Source organism: Euleptes europaea, chromosome 1 (genome assembly GCF_029931775.1).
Source record: "Euleptes europaea isolate rEulEur1 chromosome 1, rEulEur1.hap1, whole genome shotgun sequence".
NCBI classification, from domain to species: domain Eukaryota; kingdom Metazoa; phylum Chordata; class Lepidosauria; order Squamata; family Sphaerodactylidae; genus Euleptes; species Euleptes europaea.
The window spans coordinates 138079346-138094543 of record NC_079312.1 but is presented as its reverse complement, the minus strand read 5'-3'; the positions used below and the strand labels follow the sequence as shown (position 1 = coordinate 138094543).

At 45.9% G+C, this 15198-nt stretch overlaps 1 protein-coding gene across 1 annotated transcript in view; it reads right to left on the bottom strand.

The window, feature by feature from the left end:
* Positions 1-15198, bottom strand: part of SDK2 (sidekick cell adhesion molecule 2) — a 408808-nt gene that overhangs the window by 89910 nt on the left and 303700 nt on the right. Inside the window, exon 4 of the mRNA XM_056856751.1 lies at positions 4450-4597. Coding sequence (XP_056712729.1) covers positions 4450-4597 — 148 coding nt within the window. The remainder of the gene's footprint in view (positions 1-4449; positions 4598-15198) is intronic.

Genomic DNA, 15198 nt, shown 5'->3' with positions numbered 1-15198 from the left:
TTACATCTTGCTCTCCTTGTTTTCTTTTAAATTCATTTTCTAGATGATAAACAAAGCCATTAGTTTATCAAGTCTATCTCTGGATGTTAATAGCATGCACGCGAGACATCTGTTAAACATCCTTAATGTTAGTTTAACAAGGGCGCATTCAGCTGCATTCCCTCGCACTTTGTCCCATTAAGATGGGATGTGGCAGGATTCTCTCAGATAAACGGCTCAGCTAATGCGTCTGCCTTATGCCTTTCCTTTGCGAATGAGAGTTAGAGACAGCAGGTTGCTGGTAATTTTCTTATAGACTAGGCTTTGTACCTGGTCCAAGAATGGTTCTCTCTCTGAGGATACCAAGAGAACATGATCTTGGCCTAGCAACATTCATACATTGTTTTACCATATATCTATTGACAGACAGTCTGCTCATACCTACCGTCACATCTAAGATTTCTGTATCACTTTCCACTGCTCTGTAGTGGAAGAAAATAACAGGTGGGTGCAATGAAATACAGCTAATGTGGTGATAACCAGTGTGTGTAGCAATTAACGTGTTAGACTAGACCAGGCTCAAATCCACAACTCATAATGAGTCAACTTGGACCTGTAATTCTTTCTCAGCCTAGCCTACCTCACAAGGTTGTTGTGAGGATAAAATGGAGGAGAAGAGAACCACAAACATTGCTCGGAGCTTCTTGCAGCAAGTGTGGTATAAAAATGAAGCAAATAAATAGGGAGGAGCAGAGAAGGAGTAGAGAAAGAAAGAATTATTATATAACTTAAGGTTGACGGTGAAGAAATTGAAATTGTTAAAGATTTTCTATTCCTTGGCTCCATCATCAACTCAAAGAGGCACTGCAATTAAGAAATCAGAAAGAGATTGAGACTAGGAAGGGCAGCCATGAAGGAGCTAGAAAAGATTCTTAAATGTAAGGATGTGTCACTGACACCCAAGATCAAGATAATTCATGCCATAGTATTCCCCATCACTATGTATGGGTGTGAACATTGGACAATGAAGAAAGAGGACGGGAAGAAAGTTTATTTATTTGTAATGTAGTGTTGGAGGAGAGTTTTAGGGATACCATAGACCACCCAAAAGACAAATCAGTGGGTTCTAGATCAAATCAAGCCTAAACTCTCTCTAGAAGCTAAAATGACTTACAGCCCATTCCTGAGAATTGGGCTGAAAGTTCTTTGGAGGCGTCGTAACCTCGCCGCCAGCGTAAGTGCGTGTAATCGTGTGATTACACACACTTACACTGGCGGCGAGGCCAGTCCCGCTGGCGGCCAAGCGCCATGGGACAGTGCCTCGCCCCTATGCCGGCGAGGCCTCTCTGTGGCACAGGCCACGGCATAGAGAGGCAGTGCTGGCGCAGGGGGGGGGCGTTCTGGGGGCGGGCCGGGAGAGGAGCCGCTGGTTAGGTGGCTTCCTATCCCAGTTCACCGTGGTACACCGGAGCCGTGAATGACGGTGCTGCGCCTGCTTTTTAGCAGGCGCAACCTCGCTGTTTTCAATGGGACTTTTAGCCCCATTGAAAACAAAAAAAGCCGGAAAATGGCTTTTTTCGTTCCCCTGGCGTGCACGAATTGGCTTAGGAAGAGACGCCGCTGCGCCTCTTCCCCGCCGACTCCGCACGCCGTTGTTTCAGGAATGGGCTGTAAACTGAGGCTATTGTACTTTGGTCGCATTGTGAGAAATCAGGAGTCACTGAAAAAGTCAACAATGCTAGGAAAGAGGAAGGCAGCAGGAAAAGAAGACCCAACATGAGATGGGTTGACTCAATCAAGGAAGCCACAGCCCTCAGTTTGCAAGAGGTGAGCAAGGCTGTTAACGATAGGACGTTTTAGTAGTCATTCATTCATAGGGTCACCATAAGTCGGAAGCAACTTGATGACACATAACACTTACAACCCACAGAGGAAGACCAAATGCTCATCATAACAGTAAGGAAGATGAAGAGAATTTGGCAAATATCTCTGAACTGGGCTTGCAAAAAAGAAAGTTTGTGGGTATACAGGTTTGTTAGGATTGGGGAAAGAGATTTTGCTCTTTGCATTTTAGGTGTGCAAGGTCTCATTCCCTGTTCAGAGAGACTTGGCGAATTCTCTTCATCTTCCTTACTTTTGTAACATGGACAGAAGGTCATTTGTAATTTTCAACAATCGGGAAGCACAAAAATAGTTTCTTTTAAGATTGCAAAAGCTCGTGGCTATGAGTGCCAAGCTGTTAATCAGATGGGGATATCTTATTCACACACACCACTTTGCAGGGAAGTGCCCCCCTTTCAACTCTTATAAATTTTAATCAGCTGTAATCGCTATGATATGGTGGAGGTGGCCAGCACTGAATGGTATTGGTGGACACGTGGTGCTCTGTGATGCCTCAGAGACAGGGTGGGGGCATGGGCCATTAAGCAGAGGGAGGGGGCAGTTAGCTGGTAAATGAGATAGAAAGTAGGCAGCCCAATAGGGAACTTCATGTAATGCTCCCCAGATGGGAGACTCTAAGGTGTCTGCTTCTTGTTCCCTGAACTTCTCCTTATCATCCACATTTGATCCTGTCTGTCTTCCCCACAAGGTATGTGCTGATCCAAACCCCAGTGATGGTTCAGGCTGGAAAGAGAATTGTCTTTGAACTAGGAAAGGAAGTCAAAAACTGACTCCAACTCACAGGAGTCAACACTGAAACCCATGCGCCATTCTGGAAGAAACTGTCCCACTGAGGAAGATGACCTGTTAATGGATGGTTTTCTGGAACAGAGGAGGTGCTGCTACAACCTTTCTGAGAGACTACATAGAGGGGCTGCTGAAGTCAACAATCGCAAGCATTCAGGTACAAAAGCTTACTGCACGGTGTAAGACATTTTATGCACCGATGTAAGGTGACTTCTTAAGCTGATGATGCACCAGAGAGGTTTCTGGTTTCTCGGGGCTCCAACCTTCAAAAGGAAAAATGTGTAGTTCCTTGGGAGGGAGTGCTGGCATCCACATCTACGGACTTGGCTACGACAATGGGAGATGGCTCTGAGGTTTGGGGCAGGGTTTGGATACAGAATATGGGAATGAGTGCTGAGAGAGGAGTACTGGAGTAATGCTCCTTGGTTTCTAATTTGATTTGGGAAATCCATTGATCTCTGCCTGAACTGCTGGTGGGGTGGGGTGGGGCAGGCCCTCCTTACAACACTGACAACAACAGAAAAAATAGCATGTCTTGGTACATGAGGCTGGCTATGATTGACAGTGTACACTGAAATCTTGGCAGTGCAAAGGGCACTGCTATGCGCTCTTGATACTTTGCCAATGGTTTCACTTCCCCATGATCATCACTGGCTGGCTTGTTGTAGCACCTTATTCCAAAGAAAGGAAGGAGCGGGCAATCTGGGTCTATGATGGTAACTCCCTTTTCCAAACTCCTTGCAGGCTGTGGCGCTCCCTCTTCTCCAGGTCTGCCTTGCTAGATTTTGCTGGTGGGCCTCCCCAGGCCTCAGAATGAGAAGGGAAGAGGGTTGCATCACCTGGTTCTTTCCTCTTCCTCAGGTAACATTTTGTGCCGCCTGGAGCTGTGCCTGTCCTCCTTCCTTGGCCTCTTACAGGAGCCCCTTTTAAAGAGGCTGTCTAATCCCATCCTTCACCACCATTCATGAATCCCCAGCCACACCTGGCCGATTCCTGGGGAGTGGTGATTGCTCTCTCCTCCTCCTCTTCTTCCCTACAAGGCTGCCAGCTTTCCCTCCTCCTTCAGCCACCTCTCCCATTGGCTATGCCCTAAGGCTGGCTGGGGTAGCTGTAGATCCTCTGGGCTCGCCTCTGCTTTTCCTGGCCTGCTCCTCTCTATGCATCAGTGTAGGGTTGCCAGGTCCCTCTTTGCCACTGGCGGGAGGTTTTTGGGCAGAGCCTGAGGAGGATGGGGTTTGGGGAGGGACTTCAATGCCATCAAGTCCAATTGCCCAAGCGGCCATTTTCTCCAGATGAACTGATCTCTGTTGGCTGGAGATCAGTTGTGATAGCAGGAGATCTCCAGCTAATACTTGGTGGCTGGCAACCCTATGTCAGTGACTGGCCCAGCTGGGCCCTGCCCCAGCTTCCTCTGTGACTGCTGGTGCCACATTGCAGCTGCCCTGAGGCTGGGCCCCTACTGGCGCTGGATGCAGAGCCAGCTTTGCCAGTGGGGGCGGCTTGGAATCCAGTGCATAGCCTTGCATGTCTACAGTGAACGTATCTCTTGAAGTTCATGCCTCACACCACACAATGAACTCTTCCATACTCATCCAAACTGCATGGGAGGTTTTCTCCCTGATGAAGGTCAGGAGCACCTAGACTTTTGTCTGTGTTCCAGAATCTTCCCACATTTGGGCCTCTGCATAGGATTGCACTGTAAATTGGTCAGCACCGACGGTGGCAATACAGCCTTTCCACTGTGAAAGAGGGTCTTGTGACGTACATCGTATTTTTACTCACATGCGGCTGCTGGGGGGAATTTTGCGTCCATCACGGAACCATGTGACCTGGGGGCGAGGGAAGCTGGCAATTCGGGGAGCACGGATGACAGCAGCTTCTCCATGCGAGACACTCTGCTGCTTCTCACTCTCTTCAAAGCTCCCCATGTCTGCAAAAGAAACAACAGTCAATGTGTCATCTCCAAGTGATCAGACCAAAGGCAGTCTCAGGCTTACTCTTGGCTTCCCAAATCTAGTCCTAGAGCATATATACATGGTACAGGTTGAGTATCCCTTATCCAGACATCCGATATCCGGACTGATCCGAAAACCAGACCTTTTGAGCTGATGTGCAGACATTACTCACAGGCCCTCAGCAGTGCCATTGATGGTTGAATGTGCACAAAAGTATTAAAAAGATTGTTTAAAATTACATTCAGGCTATGTGTATATATAAAACATAAATTAATTTCGTGTTTAGACTTGGGTCCCATCCCCAAGATATCTCATTAAGTATATGCAAAAATTCCAAAAAAATCCCAAATATGGAAAGATCTGAAATACGGACTACTTATGGTACTCAGCCTGTATGTACTTTGGCAGAGGCATTATAGGAGCTTAGAAGTGGTGGGAAACTGTGTTTGGCAATCTACAAACCCTTTAGGTAAAGGTATAAACATTTGCTCAGACACCTGAAAATGCTATTTCCTCCACTGATTCCATATGACAAACACTTCTGGTCCCCAGTGCAGAGTCTGTTATGTTTTACCGCGATATATATGCAGAGTCCCTGAACAAGCAAGCAAGGGTAGAAAGCTGGTGTCGTGTAATGGTGGACAAGGCTATTTGGGTTCAAATCCACACTCTGCCATGGAAGCTTGCTGGGAGACCTTGGGCCAGCCTCCCTCTCCCTCAGGCTTACCTCCTAGTTTTGCTGTGGGGATAGAGTGGAGGAGGGGAGGACTACCGGTGCTGCTCTGATCTACCTCACAGAATGTTGTGATGATAAAGGGGTTATTGACATCCTGAGCTCCTTGGAAGATGGGTGAGAACAAGGCCCAGTCTAGTTCCCCTGCCAGTCATTTAATTTGCAGTCGCCGCGATTTGGTCACTGTTTTTACAGACCATCTAGATGATGTTGCGGTCAGCCCATTGAGTTCCAGTTGTTTTCTTTGTTGCTCTATTATTAAGACTTCATTTCTGGCACCCCCACCCCATCCCATCATGCGACTTTCAAATGCAATTGCAGAACCAGACTGCCCCCTATGGACAGCTGAAGCATTATATGAAGGCTTCCTCAGACTCCTCATTTTCTTTTGGTTTGTTTTTTTCCTTTCTTCACCTTCCAGCCTGATTAATTACTTCCTGTTTTCTTTGAAATGGTTCTCTCCTGGCAATCATGAATAAATGCTTGATTATCATCTCTGGAGGGTGGGACAAAGGGGCCTGGTTTTTTTTTTTTTTTTTTACATTGCACAGCAAGCCAAGTCGCTGTTTTTTGTTTTCGTCATTTTATTAGGATCACGATAGCGTTACAATGATAATAAACAATACAATTTTTTTAAAAGTATGAGCAGTGACTTTGGCATACTACAAAGACCCCCCCCCCAGTAATTAAGCCTCCCCACTCCTCCAACAAGAACTGATAATCAAGCATTTGCTCCTGAATGCAGAGAACAAAAGGGCAAGCCCAGACTGAACAGGAAGTAATTAATTAGTCTGAAAACAATGCAAGGGAAGGAAAATTGCAGGAGAAGCAAGCCCTTTTCTGAAGGGGGTGTACATGTAGTTAGCTCTTTCTCTGGGGGATGGATTTTTATGGGGTACACAGCACTTCATTAAATGCTATGGGGAAACCTCAATTTCAATGCCAGTTGTAACTAGGGTTACAACCTCCAGGTACTAGCTGGAGATCTCCTGCTATTACAACTGATCTCCAGCCGATCGAGATTGGTTCGCCTGAAGAAAAATGGCCGCTTTGGCAACTGGACTCGATGGCATTGAAGTCCCCCCCCCCTCCCCAAACCTCACCCTCCTCAGGCTCTGCCCCAAAAACCTCCCGCCAGTGGCAAAGAGGGACCTGGCAACCCTAATTGTAGCCAAGTGCAGAAGAGGAACAATTAAGCAGCCCAAAACTTTCATGGTGTGGATCCTGCCCTGCTGACAAATCACAAAGTAAAGTGGACTTTTTAGAGAAGATTACTAGGCCCAGGGGTAGTAGGATTAATTAGGGCGCTTTCACACATGCCAAATAATCCACTTTCAATCCACTTTCAATGCACTTTGCAGCTGGATTTTACTGTGTGAAATGCAAAAATTCACTTGCAAACGACTGTTAAAGTGCATTGAAAGTGCATTATTCCGCATGTGTGGAAGGACCCTTCTTGCCAACCTCCAGGTGGGAGATTTGGAATTACAGCTGGTCTCCAGACTGGAGGGGTCCGTTCTCCAGGGGGAAATGGATGCTTTGGAGAGTGGACTGTAGGGCATTATACTAGGGTTGCCAGCTTCGGGCTGGGAAATACCTGGAGATTTTTGGGGCGTAGCCTGTGGAGGGTGGGGTTTGGGGAGGGACTTCAATGCCATAGAGCCCAATTGCCAAAGCGGCCATTTTCTCTGGGTGAACTGATCTCTATTGGTTGGAGATCAGTAGTAATAACAGGAGATCTCCAGCTAGTACCTGGAGGTTGGCAACCCTACATTATACCCTCCCCTCGTCTACCCCCACCCCCTAGGCTCCATTCCCAAAATGTCCAGGAATACCTCAGAGTTAGTAGGTCTAGTAGGACTTCTTAATGCCAACATGCACAATTTCTGATCCCCCAAACTGAATGCATCCACTAGCTTAGGTATCATACTACCAGGGGCTTGATGAATCACCTGTTCTTACCAGGATGGCTGTCAAACAGCTGGCTGGCCACCATACAGGTCTGGTGGACTAAATTTGGCTTGAGGGTCACCAGTTGTGCAGTCCTGTCTTAATGATTTGTTTTGGTGAGGGGCAGCAGTTAAAATGTCAAGATCTGGAGTTGACTGCAGGATTTCTGCCCACTTACATTCAAAGCTGGAAAAATTCCCAAGATCTGAGTCACCATGGCACCTAGAAATTTGACAGCCTTTCTCACATTTTGCTTGGCTGAACTGTGAGAACTGCTTCATACAATACATTTCGAGTGTGGTAATGGATCACCAAGTACACAATATGGGAAAGTAGTTCAGTTATAAAAGGGCATGAGTATGTACAAACTGCCGCTTTCCCCTTGGTAAGAAAAGGCCTGGTCCACCCCAGGTCACTGCTGTGTGTATTTTGAAAAGTAGCAATTGATAACATGTGAGCACCCTTTCCAAATGATGTGAGCTGGATGTACTTAGAAATCTATACCTCAAGTACAAAGTGAACTGCATGAAATTAGCTTCTCTCTAAACTTTTCAGTGGAGTTTCCCCCTGCAACTGGACATATTTTTTTCATAGCACTGGTGACACCAGTAAATGCTTCATAAACTTTAAAGCAGCAATGACCTGTGGGAAAAGCCAACTGACTTGTTCTTCCCCACTCAATGTTGCCAGTTACTCATCCATCTGTGTAACACCCCTCCTCATACATCCACACCCACCGCTCTACCCTTAAAACTGCCAGACACTCATCTTTAGATCTCTTTTTGACCACATTTTGGCCACCAACCTTGATACTAGTGAGAGGGAGGCTGGTGCCTCCCCGTGGCGCAGCTCTTCTTTTTTTTTTTTTTGCATGTGGAATTTATAGCACCTTTAATAACAATAGTACTAATGACAAAATGGGGGGTGTGGGGAGACATTTTATTGACTTGCTTTAATTGCTGTAATTAAAAATGTGTAAAGAATCTCTTTTTAACGACTTGGCCATTAACGTTAGCACAGCTGCCTGATTAATTTCCCATTAACTGCCTGATTTGCCACCAGCCTTGGGGGGAGGAGCTCATGGGGGGAGGAAGATGAAGAGGATGAAATGAAACGGGGGAGTCTGGACCTATAGTCGTTGTCTGTAGGTATGGATATGTCACAGGACGGTACTGGTTAAGCAGATGTAAATTTACACCAGGCTGGGAAGCTGTAACAGGCCATACATGTTTGGTTCCTGTACAGATGTTTTCACCCTGTATATGCAACTTGATTTACAAACTTATAATGAGAGGTTTGTTCATAGATCTCCTTTTTCCAATTTTTTTATAGTGATTATCTCCTTTTCCCGATTTTGGGGGGTTATTTCTCTTCCTGACAGAAAGTCAGAGAGTCATGAAAGTTAGTATGTTAAATCTTGCATTTAGGCTGTGAGCAACAAGGTGCTCTTTCTCCACACCCCCGAGTAGCCTTTCCAGTGGCTGTCTGGATTTTAATTTTCTCTCCTTGCTTTGGCTCATAGATCTTCATTCCCAAGAATGCTGATGAGGCACCGAGTCCATTTAGGATGATTCCTGATGTAAATCGTTTCTAACAAGGAACGTCAGAGGGAGGTTAAGCCCCCATTGAGGGAGATTTCTGCCTTGGGGCTTCCAGTATCTGTAATTTCATTATGAATTTTGTCACTAGGGTAGAAATTTCCTTAAAAACTAAAACTGCAAGACTCATGAGGATTTTTTTAAAAAGCAACATTTAGCCCCATAACTGCACAGAAATGGCTAAGTACACAATTGCCCATGCAAAAATGGGCCCTGCTGATTTCTTTGCAACATGGTCATGGAGCAGCAGCTCAAAGGATTATGGTGAAATAGTCAGTTGACTTCAGTTATTTCGCTTTAAAAAAAAATAACAGCCATTCGATGGATATAAAACCCCACACATCAATTTTGGGAGCCAGCATGGTGCAGTGGTAAGAGAGTTGAACCAGGATCTAGGAGACCCAGGTCTGAAGCCCAGCTCTTCCATGGAAACCTGTTGGGTGAGCCTGGATCAGTGACACTCTCTCAGCCTAGCCTACCTCAGAGGGTTGTTGTTGTCAGGATAAAATGGAGGAGAGAAAAATGTTATAAATTGCTTTGGACCTCTGTTAGGCAGAAAAGCAGGTGATAAACATCTAAAATAAAAATTTTAAAATAAAAATCGTTGCTCCAAATGAAATATATCTATCTGCTTAATTTAAAAAACAAACCAACCCCAGAATCTCAAGATTTCTTTGAAGTATCCCTTACATCCTTGGAAACCCAACTCAAAACATGGTCTGTCTCTGCTGTCAGCAGGCAAAGCATACCAAGGGGCAACATCAAAGACAGAAAAACACGGAAGGCAAGCAGGGAGTAATGGCAAGCTGAAGAAGCCGGAAGGAGCAGCGCATCTGTTGTGGTTCAGCACTGAGACCAGCAACCGAACTCCAAGCAGTTCTTTCACCAGTCCTGTTGCTCTCTTGCTCCTGATCTCCCACCAGCTTGTGGCTCTCCTGTGAAGCATCTCTTTCATTAGGATTAATTGCGTGGCATCTCCCTTTCCAGGACGGCACTTCTATTCTGCAGCCAAGCACCCGTGCGTGACAGCACAGAAAACCTTAGAGGCGCCTGTCAACCTTGCCTTAAACCTGAATGAACGGTCCTTCCCTGCTGCTGCCTTCCTCTGCCGGGTGGTCACGGCTCCTTTCCCTGCTTTCTTCTTCTGCTCTTGGCTCAGCAAGTTTTCCTCTTCTTCCCTGGGCTTTTGAAGTCCTCACAGCATGTTCTGAATTTGACATGCAGAATCTGTCATCCCCAACCCTTTGCAGAACGGTATCTGCTTCCCTTCTAGCCCTGATGTTAACCTTGAAAACCCTAGGGAAACTCAGAAGAGGAATAAGCCAGCAAGATAAGAGAAATTAAGGATGGCTTGACATCTTATTAGGGGCAGAGACTCCCTCACATACAAACATAACCAGTAGGTAGACAGTAAGATTCTACTTGCAAGGTTGAAACTTCTCCTGGGGCAAAAAGATACCACAGAAAGACCTCTCCATGTCACGGAACTACATATAGTAAATAGCCTCTAGAGATAGTACCGTGTGGCAGCATTCCATTGGGAACAGTGTTGTGTAGTGGTCAGAGTGTTGGACTAGGATCTGGGACACCTTAGTTCAAATCCCCAATTTGTGATTAAACTTATTCAGTAACTTGGGATGGCTACACTCGCTCAGCCTAGCCTACCTCACAGGGTTGTTGTGAGAATAAAGAGGGTGACTGGAGAACAATGTGTGCTGCTCTGAGCTCCTTGGAGGAAGGGTAGGATAAAAATGTACTAGGAAGATTCCAGGGTCACATAGTGAAATGTCTTCTGGTTAACAGAACACTACCTAGCAAAGGATCCATAGGGATGAAGCAAGAGCTATAGTAGAGGAGGGGTGGACACAGAAGGTCACTGCTAAGCCACGTGTCCATCTCTAGTGCACTACCTGGCTGCTAGAATTCTTGCAGAGAATGCTGGACTAGGTGAACATTGGTGTGATCCTTCAAGGCACTTCTTATATTCTTAAGCAAGACAGCATATGGAACCCATATTAGTTAAACCCTGACTAAGAGATCTCACATATGCATTCTTGCTTTGTAAATGTATCATACCTCAGTGGACCACGTGGATTCTAATAAAAAGCCAGAAAGACTACATGTGGTTGAGATCAGCCCACCCTTCCAATAGGACACATACAAATACCTATTTAAACGCAACGTCTAGACCATTCCATACACACATTCACCCTCAAACAAAGCCCGTAGCCAGTTTTCGAGTGCAGGCAAGCTTAATGTGTCTGCTGTAGGGAAGCACATCAAAATAGACTTATGGGCCATTTATGCTTTGGAGGATTTGCTGCTCTGCAGATGCGTGGTTTTCTGATCTGAATGTTAAAAGCTCTATGCATGGAGGCTTAGTGCCCTCAAGATGTCTCACGGTAAATTGAATCAATGATGAAATCCTAGTGAAAATGCAGACTGTCGTCCCCCCACCCCCATATATGTTCCTCTGTTTAATTGGCTGCCAAGGGGTGCCCCTGGCCGACAGGTCGCAAGCTGCGGTTGCAGTTGCCTAGTACCACTTGTCGGCTCCTGGGCATGATAGAAGACACATATGAGGTTGGGGGACAGGCAGCAGCAGCGGACATGGGGCTGGAAGTCTCTGATGGGGAGTCCCAGCTTTTGTTTGTTTGTTCAGGGTGCTGATTTATTGATAAATCGAAAATATTAATAGATTAGGCAATTTAATGATAAAACAGCACCGTGGCTGAAGTTCACAAGTGATCTCCCCCTAGGGTTGCCAACCTCCAGGTGGTTGCAAGCAACAAAACAGTGCAGGCTCAGTCTATTCAAAAATCTATATTCAAACTACATAAAGTGCAACAAGTTATCAAAACACATACAAGTGAAACATGCATATATACACAATACTATATTACAAAGTCAACGTTACAAAGTCAACAATATGACAAAGTTCATTGCAATGAAGCACAATGGCTATCTCCAATAAACCAAATAGAAAAAGGTAAGAACCCAAAGTCTATATTGAGGTAAGTACAATTCCACCGTTTCTCAGTTGTCGAAAGGGGAAGAAGATTTTTGGATCCTATGTTGAAAGGAAAGATGCTCCTATGTGGAAGGATCTGAAAATCTTCTTCCCCTTTATTGGTTTATTGGAGATGGCCATTGTGCTTCATTGCAATGAACGTTGTCATATTGTTGACTTTGTAACATTGACTTTGTAATATAGTATTGTGTATATATGCATGTTTCACTTGTATGTGTTTTGATAACTTGTTGCACTTTATGTAATTTGAATATAGATTTTTGAATAGACTGAGCCTGCACTGTTTTGTTGCTTGCAATTGCCGTTTGCAGTGATAGTGAGTTTTTTCACAGTGGGTAGCCGTGTTAGTCTGTCTGCAGTAGTAGAAAAGGGCAAGAGTCCAGTAGCACCTTAAAGACTAACAAAAATATTTTCTGGTAGCGTATGAGCTTTCGTGAGCCACAGCTCACTTCTTCAGATACAGCTAGTGAGCTTTTTGTTTTGCTAATCTCCAGGTGGTGGCTGGAGATCTCCCACTATTACAACTACTCTCCAGCCATTAGAGATCAGTTCACCTGGGGAAAATGGCCGCTTTGGCAACTGGACTCTATGGCATTGAAGTCCCTCCCCTCTCCAAACCTCACCCTCCGCCCCAAAATATCCAGGTATTCCCCAAACTAGAGCAGGCAACCCTATCTCCTCCCCCAAAAAACACTCCCTTCCCCTCCTCTCCTTGCTGCCACTGTCACCCCAGCAGATGAGCCAACGAACAAGAAGCACCAGGCACAGCAAAGCCAAGCGAAGCTTCCCACTGGCAACTTCCCTCCCCTCCCCTCTTGCCTCACAGTGCAAATCTGGCTGGCTCTTGTCTCCCACCCCCAGGCAAGCACCCTCGCTGCTCTACAGCCATGAGATGCATGCCCACCTGACATCCCAGCCCAGCAAGCCAGGAGGAGAAAGGGTGGCAGGATCTTTGCTGCCAGGCACTGCCCCTGACCCAGAGCTGGGGGATCCCTCTCCATCCAGCTTCCCCCCTCCATGCCTGGATTCTGAACACACCAGCCAGTCTGAGTAAGGTGGCAGAGAAGGAGGGGGAAAGAAGACAACACTGGAAAAAATGGCTTATCTGGAAGGGCTTCTCGGGGCAGGAGAAGTGAGAATGGGCAGGGAAGATAAAACCAAAGCGGCCAAGGTGAGACTATTCACGGAAATTGTCTCGATCTGCTTCGCTTTGGGATCGAGGCAAAATTCAAAATCGCGATAAAAGAAGTTTCTGAAACCATGGGACGAGTGTAGGGCGGCTGCATGGTGACCCCTGGAGAACGGAAAAATCATGAATAACTCAAAAGAAGACCTGGGGCAGTTCCGCAGGGATCACACAGCTAATAACCAAGCATAAATGGGCATGAAGTGTTTCTAGATTCAAGGTATTTTCTTCAAGCTTCTGGCTCCTATTCCCACAGAACAGCTTCTTCCCAGACACACACCCACCAGCTGCGCTGAGGCACGAGGTTCCCCAGCGAAGCGCCTCGGGAGCCAGCCAACGGATCTAGATTCTGCCAGAGCCGAAGATTTGTCATCCATGTTCCGCCCCCCCCCCCCACATGTCGGAGAGACCAGGGCTGATTTATATGGGCAGCATGTCCCTGTGTCAAGCAATGGCGCTGTAATTGTTATAAACGTTATTTGCTTTCCTTGCCTTCCAGAGGGTGCTGCTGAGGAGGATGGCTGGCTTTTGTTTAAAGCCATCTTAGGGATTTTAACACCACAGGGTGTTAAACAGCCTCCTCAGGCTGGCTTCTCTCTCACACAGTTCTGTTAATACTGATCTCCCTACCTGGAGATCAGCTACCCTAATACGTGGGGTGGCTTCATGTCTCCCCAGCACAGCAGCCAAATCATCCTAGTGCTAATCAGTCCTGTTTTGCTTTCTTTCCTATTGCTGTCTTTCAAGGGATAGAAGATTAGCTTCCACATGAAAACAGAACGTTTCTGTTTTTGGTTGCCATAAAAAGGAGTCTGAACATATGAATGATGTCAAAATCTTTAAAAACAAAAATAACAAATATAAAGCAGAGGGGCTTTCAATGCAATCTCCTAAACCTTGAAGGAAGGGGTATTGCTTATAAACTGTGAGGTTCTGTGATTTGGCACCGCTACAAAAGGTCAGTTGATTGTTGCCGGAGGATTAATAAAGGGTGATAAAATTGGAAGGTGACTTCTCATATGCAGCACATAGCTACAGAATTCCCGTTCATTACTGAAACATTCTGCAGATGGCTGAATGGTGTCCTTTAGAAAGCCCTCTAATCTTGATTTGAAGAAGGTGAAAAATGCCTGGTTTGATGATGTGGTTCATCACTCACAGCATTAAAAGGCTGTGCCTTTCTTTTAATTTGCATTTCTCCACCTTCATCTTCCAGCTGTTGGTTCCAATTCCATTTTTTCTGCTCAGCTGAAGAGCCCTTTAGCACCTAACATTTACTCACCAAGGGCCATCCAGATCTGAGCTGCCAGATGACCTTGAGAGCTTGTCCTGTAACTGCACATGTTTCTAAGGAAAAATCTATGACAATAATATCCTTCAAATAATTGTTTCTTGATTGTGATGAGGAAAGAGGGTATTATGAACACGCTTAGAAAAGCAGAGCCATTCCCTCTACCCAAGGAACCCTGGGAACCGTAGTTCCGTGAGAGGGTGCCAGAGGTATCTAACAAAGTTCTCAACATCCTTGTCAAACCACAATTGCCAGGCTTCTTTGGGGGAAGCCATAACAATTGGTACAATGCCAGCTCAAGTGGTACAAAACCAATGTGGGTTTGTAATGTAGGTAAGGTAAAGGTCCCCTGTGCAAGCACCGGGTCATTCCTGACCCATGGGGTGACGTCACATCCCGACGTTTACTAGGCAGACTTTGTTTACGGGGTGGTTTGCCAGTGCCTTCCCCAGTCATCTTCCCTTTACCCCCAGCAAGCTGGGTACTCATTTTACCGACCTCGGAAGGATGGAAGGCTGAGTCAAACTTGAGCTGGCTACCTGAAACCGACTTCCGTCGGGAACGAACTCAGGTCTTGAGCAGAACTATGGACTGCAGTACTGCAGCTTACCACTCTGCACCATGGGGCTCTGTGTATTTTGTAATGTAGATGTGCCCAAAGAGTTAAAGAATTCTAACTCGGTAGATTGACAACTGGCTGGGCTCCTGGGCATATCTGAAGTACAAACACTCCTGCTTCTTTTTTTTCCATTAAAGGCCTATATACATCTTGCATGCAAATACATGA